Here is a 24,851-nt window from a genome sequence, read left to right as displayed (position 1 = left end):
GCGTTTTTATGAAACCAAAATGACCCGCCAGCCTGGCCCCATGTACCAGTCCCAATACTTCTTTGCGAAGGGAAGATGGGACATATAGTTTCCCCCCCTGCACCCACCAAGTGTTGGTTCGTTCCAAGCCAGGAGGGAGGAGATTGTGCTCCTCCTCCTGCAAGGAGGCGTCCCGGAGTCGCTGTTGGAACACTTCCGGGATACCTTTGAGCGTAGGGGGGGTCTCCGGTTGGCGGGCTTGGGATCGGGTGGTGACGGCTAAGCCAGGGACTTCCCCTCGCTGTTCGGGAGTGAACAGGGAGTCGACGGGGCGATCGAAATCGTTGCGATACTGGGGAAGTCGTGACAAAGCATCAGCTAGGGCATTTTCTTTGCCAGGGACATGTTTGAGGGTGAACCGGAATTTTGCAAAAAATTGGGCCCACCGAATTTGTTTGGCATTGAGTTTTCTAGCTCCCTTGAGAGCCTCAAGATTCTTGTGATCTGTGCACACTTCGAACGGCAGTTCGGCCCCCTCCAAGAAGTGTCTCCATATGGTAAGGGCATGTTTGACCGCTGCTGCCTCCTTCTCCCAAATGGCCCAGTTGATTTCGGACTGGGAAAACTTCTTGGAGAAGTAGGCGCACGGCCTTAACCGTCCCCCCTCATCCCTCTGCAATAGGGCCCCGCCCATTGCTACATCCGAGGCATCCACCTGCACCACGAAGGGCTTGGTGCAATCCGGGTGAGCCAAAACGGGTTCGGATGAAAATAGTAGCTTTAAGCGTTCAAAAGCTTGCTGGCACTGGGGAGACCATTGCAGACGGGCTGAGGGGAGTGCGGCGCTAGCCCCCCTGTCCTTGGTACGTAACAGGGCAGTGAGGGGAAGCGCAACTTGGGCAAAGTTGGGAATGAAATTCCGGTAAAAGTTGGCAAACCCCAAAAACTGTTGAAGTTGGCGGCGGGTAGTGGGGGTTTCCCAGTCCCGCACCGCCTGGACCTTGGCGGGGTCCATTTCCAACCCTTGGTGGGAAATCACATACCCCAAAAATGTAATAGAAGGTTGGTGGAATTCACACTTGGACACCTTAGCATACAGTTTGTGCTCCCGCAGCCGCTGGAGCACTTCTCGCACTAGGCGCACATGTTCTTCCATGGTCTCAGAGTAAATAAGAATGTCATCGAGAAATACCACCACCCCCCGAAACAGTAAATCATGCAAAACTTCATTAATTAATTGCATAAAGACACTCGGAGCCCCCGAAAGTCCGAACGGCATGACCAGGTACTCAAACATCCCAAAACAACTGGAAAAGGCCGTTTTGGGTTCGTCTCCTTCTTTGATGCGAATGCGGTGGTAGGCTTCTACCAAGTCCAGTTTGGTGAAGATTCGGCCCTCCTTTAATTGTGCTAGAAGGTCAGGAATAAGAGGGAGGGGGTAAGCATTAGACTGGGTGACTGCGTTCAGTCTGCGAAAGTCAATACACAGTCTTAAATCTCCCGTCTTTTTCTTTACAAAGAAAGCTGGGGCTGAATAAGGAGCCTTGGAGGGGCGTATGAAACCCCTCGCCAGATTGACATCCAGATAGTCCCGCAATACAGTCTTTTCACTGGGGCTCATGGGGTAAACCTTTCCCTTAGACAGTTTGCCTTCCCCTACGATCTCGATGGCACAGTCCGTTTCTCTGTGGGGAGGCAGTTCGTCGCACTCTCTAACATCGAAAACATCAGTAAACTGCGAGTACTCAGAGGGTAACTGTGGAGAGACTGGGGCGGGGGACCCTACCAGTGCGGCGGCTGGAGTTCTGAGTACCCGTTCCTTGTCATGCAACCCACAGGGGTTTTCTGGGAAAGAAAGCACCCGTTTAACCCAATCAATGGAGGGATTGTGTCCCCTTAACCAGTTCATCCCTAACACCACAGGGGTTACAATAGGGGCGATGGTGAAATACAACCGTTCCCAATGTTCCCCCACGGACATAATCACGGCTGCAGTTCTGTGGGTCACAGGGCCCCGTTTAAAGTCACTCCCGTCCATTTGGGAAAAACGGAGGGGTCCCGGAAGCCGTTTGCGCCGGACCCCCAACTTCTTGGCAGTTTCCTCATTTATCATGGTGCGGGCACACCCCGAGTCGACCAACGCGGGGACCTCTAACGGGGGACCCCCTTTGGGTAGGGACAGATGAACACGCACAAATACATTGTCCTCTTGGGCGCTTACCATCGGTGGAGCTCCTTGCACAACGATAGGGACGGTCTGCTGCGGAGCCCCCTCTACAGCAGACCGACGGCGTTTTTTGCCGGCTGTTCCCACTCTTCCTCCTCGCTGGAAGAGGGGGACGGGGTGGTGGCCTCCGGGGAGCCGTCCGAATCAAAGACGGTATTTGTAATCCGGGACCCCGATGGGACCGTAGAGTCGGATGCCCCATCCTGGGGACGCGCGTGGAGAGCGGAGGGTGCGCCGGAGCGCCGGCTCAGTGGTCCGCTTCTACGGCGAGGCTGGCTGTCGGCGGCCGGTTTCGTCGGCTCGGCCTGGGTTTGGCGGGGGGGGGTCGGACGGCCTGAGCGAGAGGGGCATTGCGATGCAAAGTGACCCTTTCCCCCGCAGATCAGGCAGACGCCGGCCTCGAACCGCTTGCGGCGTTCCGCGGCCGAGAGACCCCCGCCACCCCCTTGCCGGAGTTCCCGGCCACGGTCACCTCGGGGCCTGGGGTCTCGCCCAAGCCGTTGCTTGGACAAGTTCAGGAGTTGCTTGCGATTCTCGATGTCAGCAGCATGGCGAACCCAACCTTCCACATCCGGGGGGTTCCCTTGCATGAAGGCCCAATGTTGGAGGTCTGGGTTGAGACCCTCCCTGAAACATTGTACCAAGGTAGCTTCACTCCAGTCCAGAATTCGGCTAGCCAGTGACTGGAACTCACTTGCATACTGCGCCACCGACTTAGTCCCTTGGCGCAGTTGCATCAGGGAGGCTTTAGCCCGCTCACCCAGAGTCGGGTCCTCAAAACGGTTTCGGAGTGCTACCATGAACTCGTCCAGGGTTCGCAGTACCGGCGAGCGGAGTTCATACTGCAACACCATCCAGGCAGCCGCCTCCCCCTGCAGTAAGGAAGCCACGTACTGCACCCGGGACTCCTCAGAAACAAAGGTTCGGCCTTGTTCCCGCATAAAAATGTCCACTTGGACCATAAAAAAGGTCAATTGGTCTCCCGACCCGTCATACGTGACTTTCAGGTCCCGACGGGCCGGGGGGGCAGGGGTTGCGGGCGGAACTGCCGGCGCCCCGTCTGGGGGAGCACCGGCTGGAGGTTGCAACTTCAGCGCATCTAGGGCCGTGGCCATCTCACCCATTACGCGTTGCATGGTCTCCATCTGCTCCTGCATAGCTCGGCGGTCTTCCTGCCACTGCTTTCGTTCTTCCTCCATGAGGGCTTCTTTGCGGGCCGGGTCCCCTTCGAGTCCCGTGCTGGGGAAGGCCAACCGGCGATCCTTCGCCGCAGTCCGCGAGAGCGACCAGCCCTTGGGAGAGTCCAGCCAATAAGTAAGCCCCCGGGGACGTTCGTCCCGATCTTGGTCGGGGACGCGACCCTTCGGTTTCTTTGGCTTGGCTCCCTCCTCCTTCGGGTCCGGCTTCTCCGGCTCGTCCGGAGCCTTGGGGGCATCGGGGATAGGGGTGGTATCCTCGTCGGCTGACATTCTGTCCAAAGCGGTACAGCTGCAGTCCGAGAGGCAAGGACTTGCAACTTAATGTGAGAGATCCCCCTCTCTGAGTTTGCTTCTCCAAATCAGTTGCTCAGACGTTGATACAGAAACAATAGATTTATTGAAGCCTTCAGGAGATGAGACAGGCACAGGTAGAAAGTTGCAAGTGAGGGGCTATACGGGTTTACAGAATATATTGACTCCAGGGCACTGGGGCACTGGGGTTCACACTTATTGTTATGGGAAGTTACAAGCTTGGCATAATACAAAACATCAGACGGATCCCAGGAAGTCTGGTGCGGCTATCACACTTCCAAGGCCGCACCGGCCTGAGGGAGTACTGGCAGGAAAACAGCGGGGGGGGAAGATACATGGGCCATCAGGCCTGGCGCCTGAGACCAGAAGGTGTGAACTGCTTTTACGAGTTCACTGATAATACCGCAGGTGATGGAAAGCAGAGACACAAAGACAGAGACCCTCACACTGCTACTACCTGGAGGTTGGCAACCCTACTGTCGGCTGGAGATCAGTTGTAATAGCTGGAGATCTCCAGCTAGCACCTGGAGGTTGGCAACCCGAGATCTTTTATATATATATATATATATAGAGAGAGAGAGAGAGAGAGAGAGAGAGAGAGAGAGAGAGAGAGAGTAAGCTGTCTCTAGTGTTCTCTCTCAGAGCTATAACATAATGCCCTTATAGTGGCTGGAAAGTTTCTCCACATAAGATTTTCTCTCCTGCCATTTGTAATCTCAGGAGATCTCCAGCCACCACCTGGAGACTGGCAACCCTGATATGATCCTCTCCCATCTTCGGGCTTTGTAAAAAAAAAAGAGAGAGAGAGAGGTTTTAAAGGGAGGAGCTTACACTTCCTTGTGGGATCACCCTTGAAAGGTGCGGTGATAACGTTTTTAAAAATAGAAGCAAAACCAGTATGACTTGCACCGCCGCCTGAACTACACTTCCCAGAAACCTCCAGGGGAACACACAACCCCCCCCCGTTCATCCCTTCGCTCCTTCCCCTCGCCTTTCGCTTGCCGTAGGCCTCAGCTTAGCTGTACCACCGAAACTACGTTTCCCAGACGCCTCCCTCACTAATTCTCCCAGCACCCTCCTCCCTAAGCCGTCCGCTCAGCCTTCTGGGAAACGGAGTCCTCCCGCCTCACCATCCCGCTCCCTTTTCAACCAGCGGGTGGGAGGAAACCGAACTACAGCTCCCAGCAAGCTTTGCGGGGCGGCCTGGGGGGGGGAGGAGGAGGAGGAGGAGCGGCCATTTTGTTTTGACTGAGCGCTTAAGATGGCGGCGGGGGGAAGAGGCTGAAGGTTGCCGCGGCTGCAGCGGCGCCCAGCTGTCTCCGGGAGAGGGAGGGGGGAAAAGACTTGGTTGCTAGGCGACCACCTAGCCGCCCCCTCTCTCCCCGCCAGGCCTTGCCTGCGCAGGCCCCCTTTCTTCGTCCCCGCTTTTGCACGGGAGAGGCCGGCGGGCCCACCGGTGGCCTATGGGCGGGAGGTGGCCGCCCTGGCCGGCGCCCTGGACATGGACCTCCGCGTGGCCGTCTACAACGCGGCCAGGGAGGGGAAGCTGAAGCTCCTGCAGAAGCTGCTGGGTAGCAGGAGCCACGAGGAGCTAGAAGAGCTGACTGCCGGGCCCGGCGGGGGCGAGGGCTCAGGGGGCACCCCGCTGCTGATCGCCGCCCGCCACGGGCACCGCGAGGTGGTGGAGTACCTGCTGGACCACTGCGGCGCCCGGGTGGAGGCGGGCGGCTCGGTCAGCTTCGACGGGGAGACCATCGAGGGGGCGCCGCCCCTGTGGGCCGCCTCGGCCGCCGGCCACCTCCACGTGGTGCGCAGTCTGCTGGAGCGGGGGGCCTCCGTCAACCAGACCACCCTGACTAACTCGACCCCGCTGCGGGCGGCCTGCTTCGACGGGCACCTGGAGATCGTGCGCTACCTGGTGGGGGAGCGGGGGGCCGACCTGGAGGTGGCCAACCGCCATGGCCACACCTGCCTGATGATCTCTTGCTACAAGGGCCACTCAGAGATCGCCCGCTACCTGCTGGAGAGGGGGGCGGACGTGAACCGCCGCAGCGTCAAGGGGAACACTGCCCTGCACGACTGCGCTGAGTCGGGAAGCCTGGAGATCCTGAAGCTCTTGCTCGACTCGAAGGCCCGCATGGAGAAGGACGGCTACGGGATGACCCCGCTGCTGGCGGCCAGCGTGACCGGCCACACCAATATTGTGGAATACCTCATTGAGGGGGCGCTTAAGGAAGAGGAGGAGGAAGTGGAGGGGAAGAGGGGGATGAAGGACGCTGGTTGTAGCGGGGTGGGGTGCGACGAAGACCACGAAGGCTGCTCGGCCTCTTCCCTCAGTGAAGGGCAACCCCAGGTTTACTGCACTAGGGAGGCTGCCGTGGAAGCCCTTGAGCTGCTGGGAGCCACCTTCGTGGATAAGAAGCGGGATCTCCTCGGGGCCCTGAAACACTGGCGCCGGGCCATGGCCCTCCGGCACAAGAGCAGGTGTTACCTGGCCAAGCCGGAGCCTCGGCAGTTGGTGCTGGCGTACGACTATTCTCGGGAGGTGAGCACCATGGAGGAGCTCGACTCCTTGGTGACCGACCCGGACGAGATGCGGATGCAGGCGCTGCTGATCCGGGAGCGCATCCTCGGGCCGTCTCACCCGGACACCTCTTACTACATTCGCTACCGAGGGGCCGTCTATGCGGACTCGGGGAACTTTGAGCGCTGCATCAACCTGTGGAAGTACGCCTTGGAGATGCAGCAGGGCAACCTGGAGCCGCTGAGCCCCATGACGGCGAGCAGCTTCCTCTCCTTCGCAGAGCTTTTCTCGTACGTCCTCCAGGACCGTTCCAAAGGCACCTTGGCGACCCAGCTGGGTTTTTCGGACCTCATGGGGGTTCTCAGCAAGGGCGTCCGCGAGGTCGAGAGGGCCTTGCTGCACCGGAAAGACCCCATTGCAGACTCTGCCCAGTTCACCAAGGCTTTGGCGATCATCCTGCACCTGGTGTTCTTGCTGGAGAAAGTGGAATGCTCTCCGGAGCAGGAGCACCAGAAGCGCCAAACCATCTACTGCTTGCTCAAGTGCAACCCGCGGGGCAAGAACGGCTTCACCCCTCTGCACATGGCGGTGGACAAGGAGACCACCACAGTGGGCCGCTACCCCGTGGGGAAGTTCCCCTCCCTCCATGTGGTGAACCTCCTGCTGGAGTGCGGGGCCGACCCGGACAGCCGCGACTACGACAACAACACCCCCTTGCATGTGGCTGCCCGGAACAACTGCCCACTCATCATGAGCGCCCTGATGGAGGCGGGGGCCCACATGGACGCCACCAATGCCTTCAAGCAGACAGCATACGAACTGTTGGACGAGAAGCTCCTCACCAAGGCCATGATGCAGCCCTTCAATTATGTCACCCTACAGTGCCTTGCTGCCCGAGCCCTGGACAAGCACAAGATCCCCTACAAGGGCTTCATCCCGGAAGAGCTGGAAGCCTTCATCGAACTCCACTAGGGGCGCGAGGCTATATCTGCTGCCGTTGCCCCCCTGGGTCTTGGTGGCCGGGTGGGAAGGAAGGGACGGGGAGGGGGGACGCAGTCTTCCTGGGCTCTGGGGTCTAAATGCTTTTGTTTGCACTGGGCCGGGGGGTGCCCTCCGCCACCCGATTCAAAGAGGGAAATGAATGATCTGGGGGGGGGGCAAGTTCCAAGTGAGGTGGCCGGGAGGGCGAGTCGTGGTTTCCGCTTTGCCCTTTGTCGCCAGCTAATTATTTAGGAAACCGAGTGGTTTGCGTTTGTCACCTGCTCTCTGAAAGTCAGCCTGCTTGACAAGCTTTGGAGTTGCAGTGTTTGCGAAAGTCCTTCTTCTCTTGTTCCTTGAGCTCACAAGCATGCTCACAAGGAACTGAATCCCAGTCTTAAGTCGCTCGTTCTTTTGGGTTTGGCTCATAAACCAGAGAGCCGGTTGCCGAATGCTCTGCAGAGGAGCGCTACAGTCGCCGCTTGCCCAGTTTATAAAGCTGAGCTTTTTTGGTGAGGGTTGATTGTGTTCTGGTTTTCGTTTTTCTCCTGTTATTGTGGCCAGTGTAAGCTTTCTACTGGAGGTTGTTCAAGACATATTTACTTCCTGTGCGATCAGACACCATTGCTATCCAGGGATGCTAAAAATTCTCCCTGCCCTGGAGTTAGGTTTCCTCTCCCAGGAAAAAGATGGGATGACTTTGACTAACTGCAGGCAAGATTTGGCCTCTTTGGCAAATGCATGAACACAGCGCTTGAAGAGAACATGTTGGGGAGGGGGGTGTCACGGCTTGGGTTCATCGGCCTTCTCTCTTTATTCTCGAGTAGTCCCGGTTTTGAGAGGCCACAGGGGATGCGCCTGCCGAAGTGGATTGTGTGCCCACTACATTTTGGCTGTGGATGTTTTCTCTTTTGCATGGCTTCTGCAGGTGATGCGGGGGGAGGGAGGTTTCCGCTTTAAGATATCAGAAAACAAAAGTGCCAAAGAAAAGTATGTTTGCGTGTGTGTGTTGTGTACACACTCCATACTTGACAATTGTCTTCCCCCCACCACCACCACCACATTTTTGTAATCCCGAGATTGCAGTAAAACAGGAATTTTACTGAGCCCTCTGTGGCTTTGAGAGCCAACGTGGAGAAATGCTTAGACTAGGATTGGGAAGACTTGGGTTCAGATCCCCACTCAGCTACGAGGCTTATTGGGTGACCTTGGGCCAGTCGCTTTCTCCCAGCCTAACCGACCTCGCAGGGTTGTTGCAAGGTTAAAATCAAAGGGAGGAGAACCACAGGTCTCCTCAGAGGAAGGATGGAGTTGAAGCTGATAGATTCTTGAGAGGGCTTTTATTTAAAAAGCCACACTTCTGAAGTATAGTTGTACTGGAAGAAGGAAGGTTGTTCTGTCAGACCTTGGTAGCGGAAAGTCTTCTTAAGTCTTGTCCTCAGATCTGTTAGGAAGAATTTGTGGGTGTGTTTTGGATCTATGCTGTATCTTAAAAGGAAAGAAGGGAAGGACGGATTTGGTGTTGGGGGGGCAGAGATGCTGACTGAATCCCCTTTTAGTGTCTGCATCCAAGCCAAGGACAGACTTGGGGTCCAGAGACCACATGGCCGCTAGGAGGGGCAGCAGTTACCAGCATGGTAAGGGAAGGAATGTTACCATGCTTGCCTTAACAGCATGGTAAGGCAAGGCATGGCAAGGAGGTTGCCAGGGGAAACCAGAGGCCTTCTGGCTGTGGCTAGTCTTTGTCGCAACAAATGGTTATCATTTGAGGGGAGGGGCTGAAACTGACCACCATTCCCCCCCCCCCTGCAATTAAGGCTTATAGAGTAAGCAGAGACTTGGGATTGTCTGCTCTCCTTGGGTCTTTACAGTTTCGCTGAATAATAATCGTTGTTTTCCTTGGTATGTTCCTACAAACTGGCCTGTGGTGTTTTAGTAGGGAGAGAAAGAACCTGTGTGAGAGTTCACTTTCTAAAGCAAGAAGGAGGTTTTTATTGTTGATGGATTTTTTTTTTTTTGCTGCAAAAAAAGTGAGTTTCTTTAGCAACTTTGAGCAGGAAAAAGAAAGTTCAAAAAGCGGAATGTGTCAAAACGGGGGGAGCTAACGCTCCAGACTTGTGAAAAAAATAAACGGACGTGGTACAAAAAAAATTCATAAGAATGCAAACTGCTTGGACTTGTTTGTGTCTGTGGTTGTGTCAGACTTCTTGTGCTTGACTTTACATGGGGTGGAGGTTTCTGGCCAGGAGAAAAGGGAATTTTTATTTCTCCAAGATTTTGGAATTGGGATCCGTGGGGAAAGCAGGTTAAGAACAGGAGGACCTCCTTGAGGGATCTGACCCAGCTTCATCTAGTTCGAAGGCTCCCAAACTGTGCTCCGTGGAGCACTTGGTGCTCCCCAAAACATCTCCTTAGTGCTACGTGAAGAGATTGGAAAGAAAAATGCTACTGTTATTTGGTTTAGTATATAGGTGCTAGGTGAAAATTAGTGCCCCGTGATGAATTTCTCTCCTGAAAAGTGCTCCATGTCTCAACAAGTTTGGGAACCTCTGATCTAGTTATTCATCCTTGGCTGGCCAGATTCCTCTGGAAGCCAACACACAGGGCCCGAAGTCCACTTGCTCGTACACATTAGACTGAGACATGTGCAGCTCCTGTACATGAAGGCTCCACTCTGGTTTCTAGCTTGACCTTTACAAACGTTCCTTATCCTTTTCCCAGAACTTGTCAGATAGGAGCAGAGTTTCCAACACCCAGCGGGTGGTTTCTGAGAAATTCCAGGGAAGATGGTGAGGTAGACTGTCCAGAAAAGGGGAGGTTCCTCTCAGCTCACATGGATTGTAATCTCCACAAATTTGATGGTCAGAAGTATTACCAGCCCCCCACAAACACGTGAACATGTGTTCAGACTGACATGGGGAATGAGCTTGTGTTTTTGTGTGGTGTGTGTTTTTACTTCCACACGAGTGGTGGAGGCTAATATGGTGAACTGGATTTGTTTCCCCACTCCTACACATGAAGCCAGCTGGGTGACAGGCTAGAGAGTCACAGCTCTCTTAGAGCTCTCTCAGCCCCACCTACCTCACAGGGTGTTTGCTGTGGGGAGGGGAAGGTGATTGTAAGTGGGTTTGAGTCTCCCTTAAGTGGTAGAGAAAGTTGGCATATAAAAACCAACTCTTCTTCTAAAGAGGTGACTGTGCGTTTCAGCAGAGAAACAATGGCGTAGACCTGATTTAAAAGTTTAAAAAGGAACATGGAGGGATTTTGTACAATGGCGAGGAGGGGGGAAATTTATCCCAAGGAAATACCAGCAAATACTAAATCAAATGCCAGGCAAAAAACATATTCCTTGTCCAAACTAACAGTATAACAGCCACCACCCAAAATCGACCGGAGATACTCCAGTTTGGAGCAGAAGTTACTTTTAAATGTGGGGGGAATGGGGAATAGGAGAGAGGAGATCTGTTGGGTCAGAAGTGTCCAGTCTTCCAGATGCGAGGCCTTAATGGCAGAGAGGAACGAAGCGCCAGCCCTCTCTATGGTGTAGGATGGTTTGTGGGGAGGGGAAGGGGTAAGCTGGTTTGATTCTTAAGTGGTAGAGAAAGTCAGCATATAAAAACCAACTCTTCTTCGTAACAATTGATTTCAACACCCCTGCCGTAGGGGGTTCAAGGCAAGAGGTGTTCAAAGGTGGTTTGCCATTGCCTGCCTCTGCGTAGCAACCCTGGACTTCCCTGGTGGTCTCCCATCCAAATACTAACTGACCCCGCTGAGCATCTGAGATCTGACAAGAACCAGCTAACCTGGGCTGTCTGTGTGCGTGTGTGTGAAGTGCCGTCACGTTGCTGTCTGTACTTGCCCTTAAATCCCCCTTCTGAGTAGAGGAAGTTCAAAGTCTTCCCTGGGCATGCAATACTTTGGTCTGCCTCTCACTTCCTCTCTCTATATATATGTAAATGAGAACTGTAAAACGGGAGAAATGCCGATCCTTGGGAGAAACTTGACTTTTTGAAAAGCAGGGTAGCCAACTTACAAAACTCCATATATACTTGTGTCTACATTAAGGGCTACTTTTTAAAAACAAACCTACATTTTAAAAAATCTTCAGCATACTGCTGTGCTGGAACAGAAAACCTTGTCGCCAACGCCCTCCGTTTGTGGACTGGACCAAGATGGCTGCACCAATGGAACATTCCCCTAACTCTTCTACATGGGGGGCTGGTGGGTAAGTAGCAAGAGGCAGCCTGGAAGGAGAAGGTTCTTCACACAACGCATTGTAAAATGGTGGAACTCCCTGCCCCAGGATGTGGTGATGGCTGCCAACTTGGAAGGCTTGAAGAGGGGAGTGGACATGTTCATATCCATGGCTACTAGTCAAAATAGACACTAGTCATGATGCACACCTATTCTCTCTAGGATCAGAGGAGCAGGCCTATTATATGAGGTGCTGTGGGAATGCAGGCAGGAGAATGCTGCTGCAGCCCTCGTTTGTGGGCTTCCTAGAGGCACCTGGTTGGCTGCTGTGTGAACAGACTGCTGGATTTGAGGGCCTTGTTCTGATCCAGCAGGGCCTTTCTTATGTTTAACACATGAAGCTGCCTTCTACTGAATCAGATCCTTGGTCCATCAAAATCAATAGTCTGCTCAGACCGGCAGCGGCTCTCCAGGGTCTTTCATATCAACTACTTGCCTAGTCCCTTTAACTGGAGACACCAGGGATTGAACCTGGGACCTTCTGCATTCCAAGCAGAAGCTCTACCACTGAGCCACAGCCCCTTCCCCAAAATTTGTTTCCACCCAGGATCGTATGGGGACCTTTCGTGTGTGAGGTGAACGTGATAACCGCTACACTACGGAAACTTATATAAACTTATATGTTAACTCAGAGCGCAGGGTGTCCCAAGCTTCCGATAACAGTAGGGAATGTTTTTTTTTTAGTCAAGGCTGCACTCCGTAACTTTTGGAGATTTAATTAGTTGTAGCCTCCTTGTACCAACTCGGTTCAACACCCCACACTCTCTCAGTTTCCCCCTACACGCACTCAGAAGGGTATAACACTCCCACCTCCTCTACCTTTACAATTCCCCAGTTATTTTCTTGGTAAGCCCCCCCCCTTTGTTTACCCAAATCCCATTCTTGCTTCCTCCCCAGGCGGCCTGCCCCTAGGGTGAGCAGTGCTCAGTGTCTGATGAGGACTAGGAATATAGAGAAGAGGTTCTCAACCTGGGGCTAGATGGCCCCCCCGGGGGGGGGCAGGATATTCCAAGGGGGCCACAGGTGAAAATTACATAAACGGGGGGCCACAGGGAATTGAAGAAAACAGAAACACATGAAAACCTAACACATGGTTTTCTTCATTGCACTTCTATGCATCGTTTGTAACTGGATTTTTGTATCGCTGTAATCTTGTGCAACGGTGGTAGAGGCTTTGTTCTCCCTTGTATGTGAACATTGTTGTTTATTAGCAGGTTATATTCCCTTTTTGTGGGGTATTTTTTGTAAATTTCAGTTTCCCAATATGAACAGCATGTGTGCATTTTGTGTCGCTGTTTATGCTTCTTTGTTCCTTGGCTATTTACAAACAAAACATTTAAATAGCTACCTTTCTACTGGTAGGACGGGAGGGGGCACAGGAAGGAAACAAGGTCGGAAGGGGGCAAGGTCGGAAAAAGGTTGAGAACCACTGATAGAGGATGGTGCCGAGTTGTTTTCTGTTGCTCCAAAAGGTCAGACCAGAACCAACAGGTTGAAATTAGATCAAAAGAGTTTCCGCCTAGAAGAATTTTCTGACAGAGCGGTTCCTCAGTGGAACAGGCTTCCTCGGGAGGTGGTGACCTCTCCTTCCCTGGAGGTTTTCAAGCAAAGGCTAGATGGCCATCTGTCTGCAAGGCTGATTCTATGACCTTAAGCAGATCGTGAGAGGGACGGCATCTTGGCCATCTTCTGGTCAATAGGTGTGTGTGTGGGGGGAGGTAGTTGTGAATTTCCTGCATTGTGCAGGGGGTTGGACTAGATGACCCTGGTGGTCCCTTCCAACTCTGTGATTCTTGCATGCACAGGGGATTCAGACCAGGGGAATAGGAGGCTTAACCCCCCTCCTTGCCCTGACCTGGATGGCCCAGGCTAGCCTGATCTTCTCAGATCTCTGAAGCTAAGCAGGGTCAGTCCTGTTTAGTATTTGGATGGGAGGTCACCAAGGAAGTCCAGGGTTGCTATGCAGAGGCAGGCAATGGCAAAGCACTTCTGAATGTCTCTTGCCCTGACCTGGATGGCCCAGGCTAGCACTGTCTCATCACATCTCAAAAGCTTAGCAGGGTTGGCCTTGGTTAGTACTTGGATGGGAGACCACCAAGGAAATCCAGGGTTGCGATGCAGAGGGCAGGCAATGGCAAACTACCTCTGAACATTTGCCTTGAAAACCCTACAGGGTAGCTATAAGTCTGCTGTGACTTGACAACACTTTCCACCAGCACCACGTTTTTCCCCCCAAGCTGAAACGGCCCCAGGGGGTGCTCACATGTACAGGTACATGTTGGTTTATCTGTTCGAAGAGTGCCCCCCTGGAGGCCATTTCAGATCAAGAAAATGATGCAGGGAGAGGCTGAATCCCCTCCCCCTGTACATCCTGGCTCAAATCTAAATCAATCTCCCAAAAAAACAGGGGTCACACGCCTCCAGTACGCTTCTGCCAAGTTGACTCAAGGATATAATGAGGAAAACTGTATTATGCAGAGAGGTCTTAAGAGAGTTGTCTTGTTTAGGAACCAACTAACAGAATCCCATCACCGTTAAGCTTTGCTGTTGGGGGCCATGAAGGAGACTGTGTTATCTGCCTTCGGCCCAGGTTATCCATCCAGTATACTACTATGGGCTTCAGACCACTACAGAACTGCTTGGCCAAAGGGTTCTGCCCGTGACGCATCCTTGTGTTGTGTGTGGACATCCTAGTTTCCAGGCACCACAGGTAGGACCCTTGCACAATATATATGTGTGTGTGAAACCTCCCTGCCCCAGGATGTGGTGATGGCTGCCAACTTGGAAAGCTTTAAGAGGGGAGTGGACATGTTCATGGAGCATTCATGGCTACTAGTGAAAATGGATACTAGTCATGATAATGCTGCTGCAGTCGTCTTGCTTGTGGGCTTCCTAGAGGCACCTGGTTGACCGCTGTGTGAACAGACTGCTGGACTTGATGGGCCTTGGTCTGATCCAGCAGGGCCTTTCTTATGTCCTTATGAGTGTTTTTCCAAACTCTGTTGTTCACAATACTTTGTGAATTTATTACATAAAGAACAAGACTTTTTAAAAAACTCATGTGATGTTCTTTTAAATTCACAATATATGCTGCAAACACTGAAGTTGCATAGTGAACAGTGGCTCACAGAAACAGTCAAGGCCATTTCAGTACGGGCTGGCACCTCAAAGCCTTGAAATGGCCAACGACGCAATCCCTTTGGCAGAGGCCCTCGGTTGAAGTCCAGCTGGATTGGCAACTTCCCCCTGCGCTAGAAAGGAGATGTAAACTGAAGAACACGTGAACTGCAGGGAAGGCAGGCCTTTTTGAACTGAGTCCTTAAAAGTACTCAGAGCACATCCTGCTCGTGTGAACAATCTTGAGTCCTTAAAAGTACTTAAAATTGTTCACACAAGCAGGATGTGGCTAATTGTAACCCAAATGTTCAGACTCCATATTAATCTTTCTCCCCAGAAAAGCAGACTTCTAATTCAACAACTGGAAGCTTTGCATAATGGTAGTGTTTTAATTAGCCCATGTATTTTGGGTTTTTTAACTTTTGAAGATTGGATTTTGAACAATTTTTAATTTGCTAAGTTCTCCGCTGCTAGATTTTTTACCTTGGAAAACCAGGGAACGGTTATTCTGGCTCCAGTTTCCAATAGCCCCTGGATGATTATGATGAACTCCTTTTTGGGGTACGTATGTACATGTGAAGCTGCTTATACTGAATCAGACCATCGGTCTGTCAGGGTCAGTACTGTCAGCTCAGACTGGCAGCAGCTCTCCTGGGTCTCAGGCAGAGAATGATCTTTCACATCACCTAATGCCAGATTGTTTAACTGGAGATGCCGGGGATCGAAGCTGGGACCTTCTGCATGCCAAGCAGGTGCTCATCCACTGAGCCATGGCCCCACCGGTGGCCCTTTTCACCACTACAATATTCATTTAAAGAGCAACCAAATCCATACCCCGGATTCCCAATGCGGCCACACCACCAAGACCTTCAGAACCATCTGTTTTATTTTCAGTCCCCGTGTCTGCCCCCTGCCCTTGCTTCCGTTCCCTGGTTCTCGCTCCCCTCGCCTTCGGTCGCGCCAACTGCAGCGTTGGTCCTTTCCACCTGCATCTGGTTGTAATCCCCAATTTGAACCATCTGGGCATTCTGGATGATCAGGTGGGGCTGAGGTCCTTGAGATATCGAGGTCGGGACGGCAAAGGGCTGGGAGGGAGAGGCCCAGCCCGGCCCGGGTTGATGCTGGAACATCCCAGGCGCAGAGAATGTGGGAGGGAAAAATGATGGTGGAGCATGGCTGGGTGGGACATGGTACAATCCTGGAAAGCCCTCTTGCATTGTTGGGAAACGCATCTGGGCTGTGAAGCCGGACTGCAGGCTGAGCGCAAAGAGACGCTGCTGCATTTGATGATAATCCTGATAGTGTTCGCGCAGCCGTTCCTGGTGCCGTATCTGCTGCCTCATGCTCCAGGCGGCCTTCTTCCTGTTGAACTCCGACAGCCTGAAAGTGTTCTTCACCCTTCTTTTGAAAACAGGTGAGTTCTCGTCCAGGGTCACAATTCCCACCAGCACCCTGGGCATCTCCCCTTTTTTTAACGGGCTTTCCTGGGGCACAAAAGGGATGACAGAGTTGCATTTGATGATGCTGGTGAAGGAATCCATCAAGGCCATGTTTGTCTGGAAGGTGCAGAGCCGGCTCTTGAAATTCTCTGTCAGGAGCAGGAGCGTGAAGGCCGAGTTGTCCAGCGCATCCTGGAAGCAGGCCAATTGGTTATGTCCAGGGACCAGGAAGTCCTCGCAGAAAGTGGCTCCGTTCGGGACTCCCATGTTTTCCAGAAGATCCTTTACCCGGCAGGCAACGCTCTCATCTTCATTCGCGTGGACCACTACGAACATGAAGAACTGATTCTCATCATCCTGTGGGCCTGTGGGGGAGGATGCTGTTGCAGGAGGGACGTCCTTGGAAGAAGATGCAGATTTAGGACCAGTGCTTTGAGATGCAGAACAAGAATCCTCTACGGGAGTTTGGATATACCGTTCGGTAGCTGGATTGCCTTGCAGCGGGGATGTAGCTTGCAAATTTGAGTGTATGCCTTCTTTGAGATCTGGCAGTTCTGCTGGCATTATATTTGGGGGTTCAGTACATTCTACGGGTCTCTGAACAGTTTCCTCTAAAGGCAGCGCATCTTCCTTGCCAGAGGACACCGATGGACTCAAACCACTACCTAGGCAGTCATCTCTGCTGTTGCCTTGGGGCTGGTCTTGCGGAACCGGGCTATCAGACCGGCTAACAGCCGGTGATGCCAGGCTAGTTTCCCCTTCACCAGGTTGTGCCAAAGAACTGGTGGCACTCCCACAAAGCTTGCTGACCTCGGGGTCACCGCATCGGCGAGCCATCTCAGTGAGGTACGGCACGGTGGGGGACTGGCTGATCTCAAAGTGGCTCGCGAAGGAGGCGGGGGTGCCCGTGGAACGCAGGGGCTGACCCAACGGCACCAACGCGCTGTTAATTGGAACCGGGAAGCTCCTTGGGAATTTCTCCGTGTCAGATTTCAAGGTCTTAAATTCACCGCTCGCCAGCTCTGCAGCGAAACCGAGGCCGCATTTCTTTCGTGCTTCGGCCAGGAGGCTATCGAGCTTGGCGCTCTGGACCCCATTGCTGCAGCGAAAGGCCTTGATCGCTGCTCGATAGGCTTCATCTCTGGCCTGGGGGAGGCACAGTTTTTCTTCTGCCAGAAGTGAATAAATCTGGGCCAATGCCTGCGCCGCCCGGGGCTCTTCCTTCGGAGGATGAATGCCACCGACCTGTGTGCTGCCCCAGTGACGTCTACAAATATGGGCCACTGCTACGTCATCCCCCAAAGTATCCAGGATCTTACTGGCCTGTTGCTCATGTCCCAGGGTCAACAGGATCATCGCTTGCAGGAGTTTGCAGCTCCTGGTATCCTGCCGCACGGAGTTCAATTTATGTTTCAGGTGAATCAACTTGTCTTGCGGGATGTCGGATAAGAGGCCAGAGACCTGCTCGAAACTTGGTCGGGCCTCGGGACCCTCTGCCATCTCACCAAATGTTTCGGTGGAGGAACACCCCCCGGGAAAAGCATGACACAGACTCGAGGAGCAGCCATGGTGCCAGGGGGAGAGGCCGGGTGCCGCGGTTGCAGGTTTAAGACTGGTCATGGCAAGCCAAGCCTTCCCCTGAAAAACTGCCTCTTGTCTTTTCTTGCATTGATCGAGCAGTGCTTTCAGAACGCCTTCTGCCTTCTCTTCTTGGCGGTCGGCCAATCTGTAATTAAAAAGCAGAAAAGATTGGAGATATCTTTAGTGCCGTCTGGGGAATCCACGTTAGAGATCCTTGCTCGGCCATGAGGGACCTCAGCTCAGTGGCAGAGCGTCTGCTTTGCATGCAGAAGGTCCCAGGTTCAATCCCCGGCGCCTCCAGTTAAAAAGAACCAGCTATTAAGTGATGTGAAAGACCTCTGCCTGAAACCCTGGAGAGCTTTCATATCACCTACTTGCCTAATCTCTTTAACTGGAGATGCCGGGGATTGAACCTGGGACCTTCTGCATGCTAAGCAGGTGCTCTACCACTGAGCCACAGCTCGATGCACCATAGAAATTGTTTGCAACTGGATCTTTCTGTGTGAGACGGAAAGATCCAGTTGCAAATGACTGCTGTAGCGCATGCATTACCCAATGTGCCTGAATGTCACAGTGCATGAGAGGACAAAACCCCTTCAATAATGCTTTACAGTCCTTTTTGAAGGGGGGCTGAGTCCAATGATTCACTGTGATATTGATATCGTGTTTATCGCCTTGATCGGCTGCTGTGTCTCTGGGTACATTTAGGGTTGCCAACCTTAGGGAGGTGGTGAGCTCCCCCTCCCTGGCAGTCTTCAAGCTGAGGCTGGACAAACACTTGTCAGGGATGCTCTAGGCTGATCCTGCATTGAGCAGGGGATGGACTAGATGGCCTCTATCGCCCCTCCCAACTCTATGATCCTATGAAAATGATTTACCCCATTTATGTGCATGGTTCAACTTGTTTAACCAGTTCAACTTGCTTTGCCGCACCTAGAACCAGGGCATGCCTCGTCCTCATTCCGCAGGGCCTTCTTTGCAATAATGTTTCTTTGCCACCCAGTCCCGTCTTCTGTTTGCAGCTCTGAATAAACATATGCCACATTGTCATCCCAGCTGTGCTACGAAGAGCTCAGAGTGGCACGCGTGGTTCTTCCTGTACCCCACATGACAACCTTGTGATGCAGTTTTGCGCCAGGAAGAATGGCTGGCCGAAGGTCACCCAGCAAGCAGAATGGTAGTGCCTCCCCTAGGGTTGCCAGGTCCTTCTTCACCAATGGCGGGAGGTTTTTGGGACTGACCCTGAGGAGGGCAGGGTTTGGGGGAGGGGAGGGACTTCGATGCCATAGAGTCCAATGGCCAAAGTGGCCATTTTCTCCCGGGGAACTGATCTCTACTGGCTGGAGATCAGCTGTAATAGCAGATCTCCAGCTAGCACCTGGAGGCTGGCAACCCTAGCCTCCCCTGACCCCATGCAGGCTCTGTCTTCCGAGCAGGAGCCCAGAGGCACCCATAACCTGTTGGAATATCTATCGTGGGGATATTCCGGCATTTAGCAGAGTGCCTTAAGCTTAGCAGCAACGGAAGCTACGCGTGTGTGAAAATAAAAAGGAGCAGTCGTTTGCTCTAATCAAACTAAAGTACATTTATTGTTGAAATACACATTGGATAGGAAAGGACAAACAAGGGTTCTCTATCCTGATCTACCCTGCTAATTCTCTAGGTATTAAAGGGGATCTGCCTTCCACTTCATCTTGGGGTGGGAAGGCCTGGACGTGCGGAGCGCCCGGCTCCTAGATCTTGCTTGGGTGATGGGCGAAAGGGAAAGAGAGAGAGAGGGGGGAGAAGTTTCCCTGGCAAGACATCCTCTAAACATCAAAGGGGCAGGGAATGAGGGCAAGGTGTAACTAGAGATGACCTCCCCCCTGTCCTGTCTATCTATCTGGCGTGGTGGTCAGTTCCCCCTCTGGGAATGTGCAGGCAAGTGACCCCGTCCTTGAAGGGCAGATTTTCCAGCATTAGAGACTCCCATTGCAAGTTGCAAGCATTCGCCAGCAATATTCTCTTGGGGAGACGGGCGCGCGCCCTCGCCGCTCCTTTTCTCCGGGGCGCGCGGAGCAAAAGCCCCGCACCGCCGCGGCAGGGAGAAGCGTTTCCCCCAGCCAAGTTCTGCAAACTCAGCAATAAGCCCCCCCATGCAGTTTGGAGAATTCAGATGGGGAAAATGTGCATCTAGAGCGCGGCAAATCCAAGGATTTGCCGCGCTCTAGATGCACATTTTCCCCATCTGAATTCTCCAAACTCTGCATGGGGGGGCTTATTGTTGAGTTTGCAGAACTTGGCTGGCCGACTTACCTGGGAAAACCACAAAAGAGGGGGGGGGGACCAAACGGCACTCAACCAGAGTGCTGGTTCCAGACCGAACAGGTTGAGCTGGAAAACGCTGACATTACAAGTCTATGGATTTTAATAAGGTGCGCACTCACGCTGAAAACCCCGGCCTCTCGTTTCGCCTCGACTTACCCGGGAGCCAGGAAGGCGCGTTGCAAAGCTGCGGCCCCGCTCGAGGGGAGGCGGACTGGAGACTCGGGGCCCCTGCACGGCCGCAGGGGAGCCAGGCGGACCGTGCCTGGCGCAAGAGGAAGCGTCGCCGGGAGAGCCGGGGAAGGCAGCTTTCGTTTTCGGTCCCGAAGCGCCGCCTTCCCCTTTCGCTTTCCCCCACCGCTCGATTATAACAGCGCTACTGTTCGTGCTGGTCGCGCCTGTTCATCCCAGTTCTTCGGAATACCCCCTCCACGTGGCCGGCCGGCCTACACGTCTTATCTGACAACTCCTCCTCTCTGTAGAGCTTTTTGCTTGGCTAGATTGGATGCTAACCCTTCTATGGCAATGCAGGGCAGAATCCTGAATATCCCATACTCAGACAGGATCTGCCCTTGCTCTTCTGGCTCTATTGACTCATTAGCCCATGCCCTTTGGGAATGCCGCCTTTACGACGAACTTCGATCGCACTATATTTCCTCCCTTTTAATATACAAATCCAATGCCTCTGTGACTGACATAATGCCTTTTTTACTAAGCGATAGGGACTAAGCCCTGACCTGGATGGCCCAGGCTAGCCTGATCTCATCAGATCTCAGAAGCTAAGCAGGGTCAGCCCTGGTTAGTATTTGAATGGGAGACCATCGAGGAATACCAGGGTTGCTGTGCAGAGGAAGGCACTGGCAAATCACCTCTGTTAGGCTCTTGCCATGAAAACCCCCCAAACGGGTCGCCATAAGTCGGCTGCGAATTGACGGCACTACACACACACACAACCACACACACACATACACGGACCCCAAGGCTACATTGTCAGTGGCAAGATTTGTTTCAGTCCTTATATCCCTCCAACACCAGATATATGCTGCTCCAGATCAATTGATCAAGGAGCTTCTAAGGGATAAAAGGAAAAGAAAGGCTTTCCCCAACCTGACTCTTCCGAGAGGCTGAGCTGCGGACCGACTTCGGGAGCCGGCTCTTTTGGAGGAGCAAGCGCTAGGGATTTGTCGTTAGGGTTGCCAACCTATCTGGCACCCTGTATTATATATACGTGATCTGCTATTGCCACTCATTCTACTTAGGAGTCAATATACTCCGAACAGCAGCAACAGAAGATGCCTGCTATTTCCACTACCAAGTCTGGAGGTTATTGAGAGTATATCCACGTCTCCTTGGTGCAAATTTGGCGAGATATTCGCACAAAGACTCTTTGAATGGGATTCAGACATTTGTAATTACAACTTGTTTATGATTTATCGTGCATAATATTGCACAGATTGCACAGACAATGATTATATAATTGTATGTTAACTATATGCCCAAATTGAACAAAGACATACTTTGCATGATTTATTGAATGCTTGTTTTTCTGCTATTTTGTATTTGCTAACCTCCAGGCACTAGCTGGAGATCTCCTGCTATGACGCCTGATCCAGAGATCCGTTCACCTGGCGAAAAACGGCCGCTTTGACAATTGGACTCTGTTGCCTTGAAGTCCCTCCCCTCCCCAAAGCCCGCCCTCCTCAGGCTCCGCCCCCAAGAGGCAAAGAGTGAACCCTAGATCTCCCGCTACTACAACTGATCTCCAGTCGATAGAGATCCGTTCGCCTGGAGAAAAGGGCTGCTTTGGCAATCAGACTCTATGGCATTGAATTCCCTCCCCGAACCCCGCCCTCCTCGAGCGCCGCCCCCCAAATCTCCAGGTATTTCCCAACCCAGAGCTGGCAACCCTATTTGTCGTGCATGTGTACTTTATTTTGCAAATAGGCTAGCCATGGGGGAAACTAAGGCAGGGCCCGGATCAGAGCCCCGGAGTGGAATGGATACATTTAATTCTCAATGCGGCCTCATCCCTGGATACTTCAATCCCAAAACTGGGGCCATGGGTAGACAAGACAGCTGTTTTCTACGAACCTGAGAAGGCTCAGATTTGCAGAAAAATCTGGAATCTGTCTACATATACATGCATATATTGGGAATTAAAACCCTCCAAAATGGTAGAAGCTGTAACTCTAAGAAAGGAATGACCTCACTGGGTGTTGCTGGGCAACCATAACAGTATTGACCTATGAATTCTTGCTGAATGCTCAACGCTAGTCTCAGCCAGCTGAGGAAATGGCAAACTGTGCCTGGCATGGCACCTCAATGTTGGTGCGTGTGGACTTACATGCAAGTTTCTAAATGGCCTAATAAGCACATGAGGGAGCATGTGGAGACACAGATGGTAGTCAGTCACTTCAGATCACATTTTGGAAGCTAGCAGCGAAAGCAACCGCCAGGGGTAGAGCCTTTCACATAAAGCTTTTTTTATAATGCAGAGGAATATCCAGAGTGGAAATCTCCCTCTGGATGTGGTGCAGTTAGGGTTGCCAGCCTCATTGAAGAGAGCTGTGGTTCAATGGTAGACCATCTGCTTGGCTTGCAGAAGGTCCCAAGTTCAATCCTCAGTATCTCCACTTAAAGGGACCAGACAAGTAGGTGATGTGAAAGACCTCCGCCTGAGACCCCGGAAAGCCGCTGCCAGTCTGAGCAGACAATGCTGACTTTGATGGACCGAGGGCCTGATTCAGTATAAGGCAGCTTCATGTGTGTTCAACTGGGGCCTAGAGGTCTGGAATTACAGCTATTCTCCAGACAACTGAATCAGTTCCCCTGGAGAAAGTGGCTGCTTTGGAGGGTGGACTCTATGCCAGGGGTGTCAAACATAAGGTCTGTGGGCCAGATCCAGCCAGGTCCAGCTGAAGCAGCCACCACCACCCCCTCGATCTGGGCTGGCGAGGCAGGGCCCAGCCTGTCCAAGTGACATTAATGTCATATCCACCCCTTGTAACAATTGAATTCAACACCCCTGCTCTATGGCATTACAACCTGCTGAGGTCCCTCATCTGCCCAAGCCCTGCCCTCCCCAGGCTCCACACTTAAGTCTCCAGGAAATTCCCATCATGGAGTTGGCAACTCGAAGTGCAGTCCATTCTACCACGTTCAGATCCTTACATTGTGTTACAGCGTTTACGAGTCCACGCGGCCCCTGTCAAGGAACTGTGGTGGTCCAATCAGGACCACAGCATTCAGAGAAAGAGGGTCTTTAAGCCTCCCCCCACCGTAAAAATTTTCCCTACTGGAAAGAGCCCTAGTATCAGAGGAGCATGCCTGTTATTTTAGGTGCTGTGGATGCTGCTGCAGTCGTCTTAGTGGGCTTCCTAGAGGCACCTGGTTGGCCCCTATGTGAACAGACTGCTGGACTTGATGGGCCTGGGTCTGATCCAGAGGGCCTTTCTTATGTTCTTATGGAGGACGGGGCTATTCATGGCTACTAGTCAAAATGGATGCTAGTCATGATGCACACCTATTCTCTCCAGGATCAGGGGAGCATGCCTAATATATTAGGTGCTGTGAAACATAGGCAGGATAATACTGCCGCAGCCATCTTATTTGTGGGCTCTTAGAGGCACCGGGTTGTCCACTGTGTGATCAGACTGCTGGACTTGATGGGCCTTGGTCTGATCCAGCAGGGGTTTTCTTACGGTCTTATGGAGGACGGGGCTATTCATGGCTACTAGTCAAAATGAATACTAGTTATGATGCACACCTTTCCAGGCTACTAGTCAAAATGAATACTAGTCATGATGCAAACCTATTCTTTCCAGGATCAGAGGAGCAGGCCTAGGTGATTGTAAGCTGGTTTGATTCTTCCTTAAGTGGCAGAGAAAGTCGGCATAGAAAACCCAACTCTTCTTCCTGCGCCCTGTCAGTATGAAATTGGGGACCCTTGCTGTAACCCCTCCCACCTCGTCACCACCGTGTCTCAAACAAATCTCTTCAGCTGTGAGGAGCATAAACTTTATTTTATTAAGAAAACAAAAGGAGAAGGGTGGACCTGAAAGAAGATGCTGGTACCAAGTTCCCTGCTTTGCATCACAGTAACAAGTAGATGAGGGGACATACAGCTGTGCGTAAAGCTATTGCAACTTTACATGCAAGGGGAAAGGGGTATCTGCGGCAGGTCATTTTATGGATAAAACACCCCAGCTGCAAAACAGAGCTCACTCCAAGGTCTCCCAATGTCAAGAGTAGAGGTAATTTCGGTTCTAAAAGCTGAAGGCGTGCCCGACGTTGCGAGAAATCCCACTCCTTTGTTTCTCTGTGAGCCACTCTTCCCTGGGCGTACCTCCTATTGAGAGGAAGTGAATTCAGAGCAGGGATTCACACAGAGGTTCAACGGAGAGCCTCCCCTGACGGCTGGGAATTCGGCCGAAGGAGGATCGAATGCTTGATTGCAGAATTAGAAGAAGCTATTTAGGCCAGCCTGACAGATCGCGCGAAGACGCAAATGGGCTGCCCCACTGCAGAGGAGCTGAGGAGGAATTCCTCTTCATGTCTGCGTCAGTGAGTGACTGAATGATCCAGTCTTATGTGGCGCAGAGATTAGAAAGGAGGCAACGCCCAGAGGGTTGTGCAGAGGCACTGCAGGGAATCTCCTCTGTGGAAAGGCCAATAAATAACATATTATTGGTTCTTGTAGGTTATCCGGGCTGTGTAACCGTGGTCTTGGAATTTTCTTTCCTGACGTTTCGCCAGCAACTGTGGCAGGCATCTTCAGAGTAGTAACACTGAAGGACAGTGTCTCTCAGTGTCAAGAGTGTAGGAAGAGTAATATATAGTCAGAAAGGGGTTGGGTTTGAGCTGAGTATTGTCCTGCAAAAGTAATGAGCTAATCATTGTCCTGTAAGTATCAAGATAATGTGCTAATGAGGGTATGG

General features: G+C 52.4%; 2 protein-coding genes and 1 non-coding gene across 4 annotated transcripts; 1 reads left to right on the top strand and 2 right to left on the bottom strand.

Moving 5' to 3' along the window:
- The first annotated feature begins 5,218 nt into the window (after window positions 1–5,218).
- Window positions 5,219–7,269, top strand: FEM1A (fem-1 homolog A). 2 transcript variants are annotated; one of them, XM_056844072.1, is made up of 2 exons: window positions 5,219–5,965; window positions 6,089–7,269. In XM_056844072.1, exons 1-2 carry the CDS (start codon window positions 5,219–5,221, stop codon window positions 7,211–7,213), a joined length of 1,872 nt encoding a protein of 623 aa, XP_056700050.1. In that variant the 3' UTR covers window positions 7,214–7,269. The 2 variants fall into 2 exon arrangements, with proteins under 2 accessions (XP_056700050.1, XP_056700049.1); XM_056844071.1 differs by having other exon boundaries at window positions 5,219–7,269.
- A 4,654-nt stretch (window positions 7,270–11,923) lies between these two features.
- On the bottom strand, window positions 11,924–11,995 carry TRNAS-GGA (transfer RNA serine (anticodon GGA)). The gene has a single exon. It is a non-coding gene; the product is annotated as a tRNA-Ser (tRNA).
- A 3,485-nt stretch (window positions 11,996–15,480) lies between these two features.
- TICAM1 (TIR domain containing adaptor molecule 1) lies at window positions 15,481–17,529 on the bottom strand. The gene has a single exon (XM_056844070.1). The coding sequence runs from the start codon at window positions 17,527–17,529 to the stop codon at window positions 15,481–15,483; it is 2,049 nt and encodes a 682-aa protein (XP_056700048.1).
- Between the last annotated feature and the right edge of the window lie 7,322 nt (window positions 17,530–24,851).

This window comes from Euleptes europaea, chromosome 2, assembly GCF_029931775.1.
Source record: "Euleptes europaea isolate rEulEur1 chromosome 2, rEulEur1.hap1, whole genome shotgun sequence".
Taxonomy (NCBI): domain Eukaryota; kingdom Metazoa; phylum Chordata; class Lepidosauria; order Squamata; family Sphaerodactylidae; genus Euleptes; species Euleptes europaea.
This window is presented reverse-complemented; position numbering and strand designations above follow the sequence as displayed.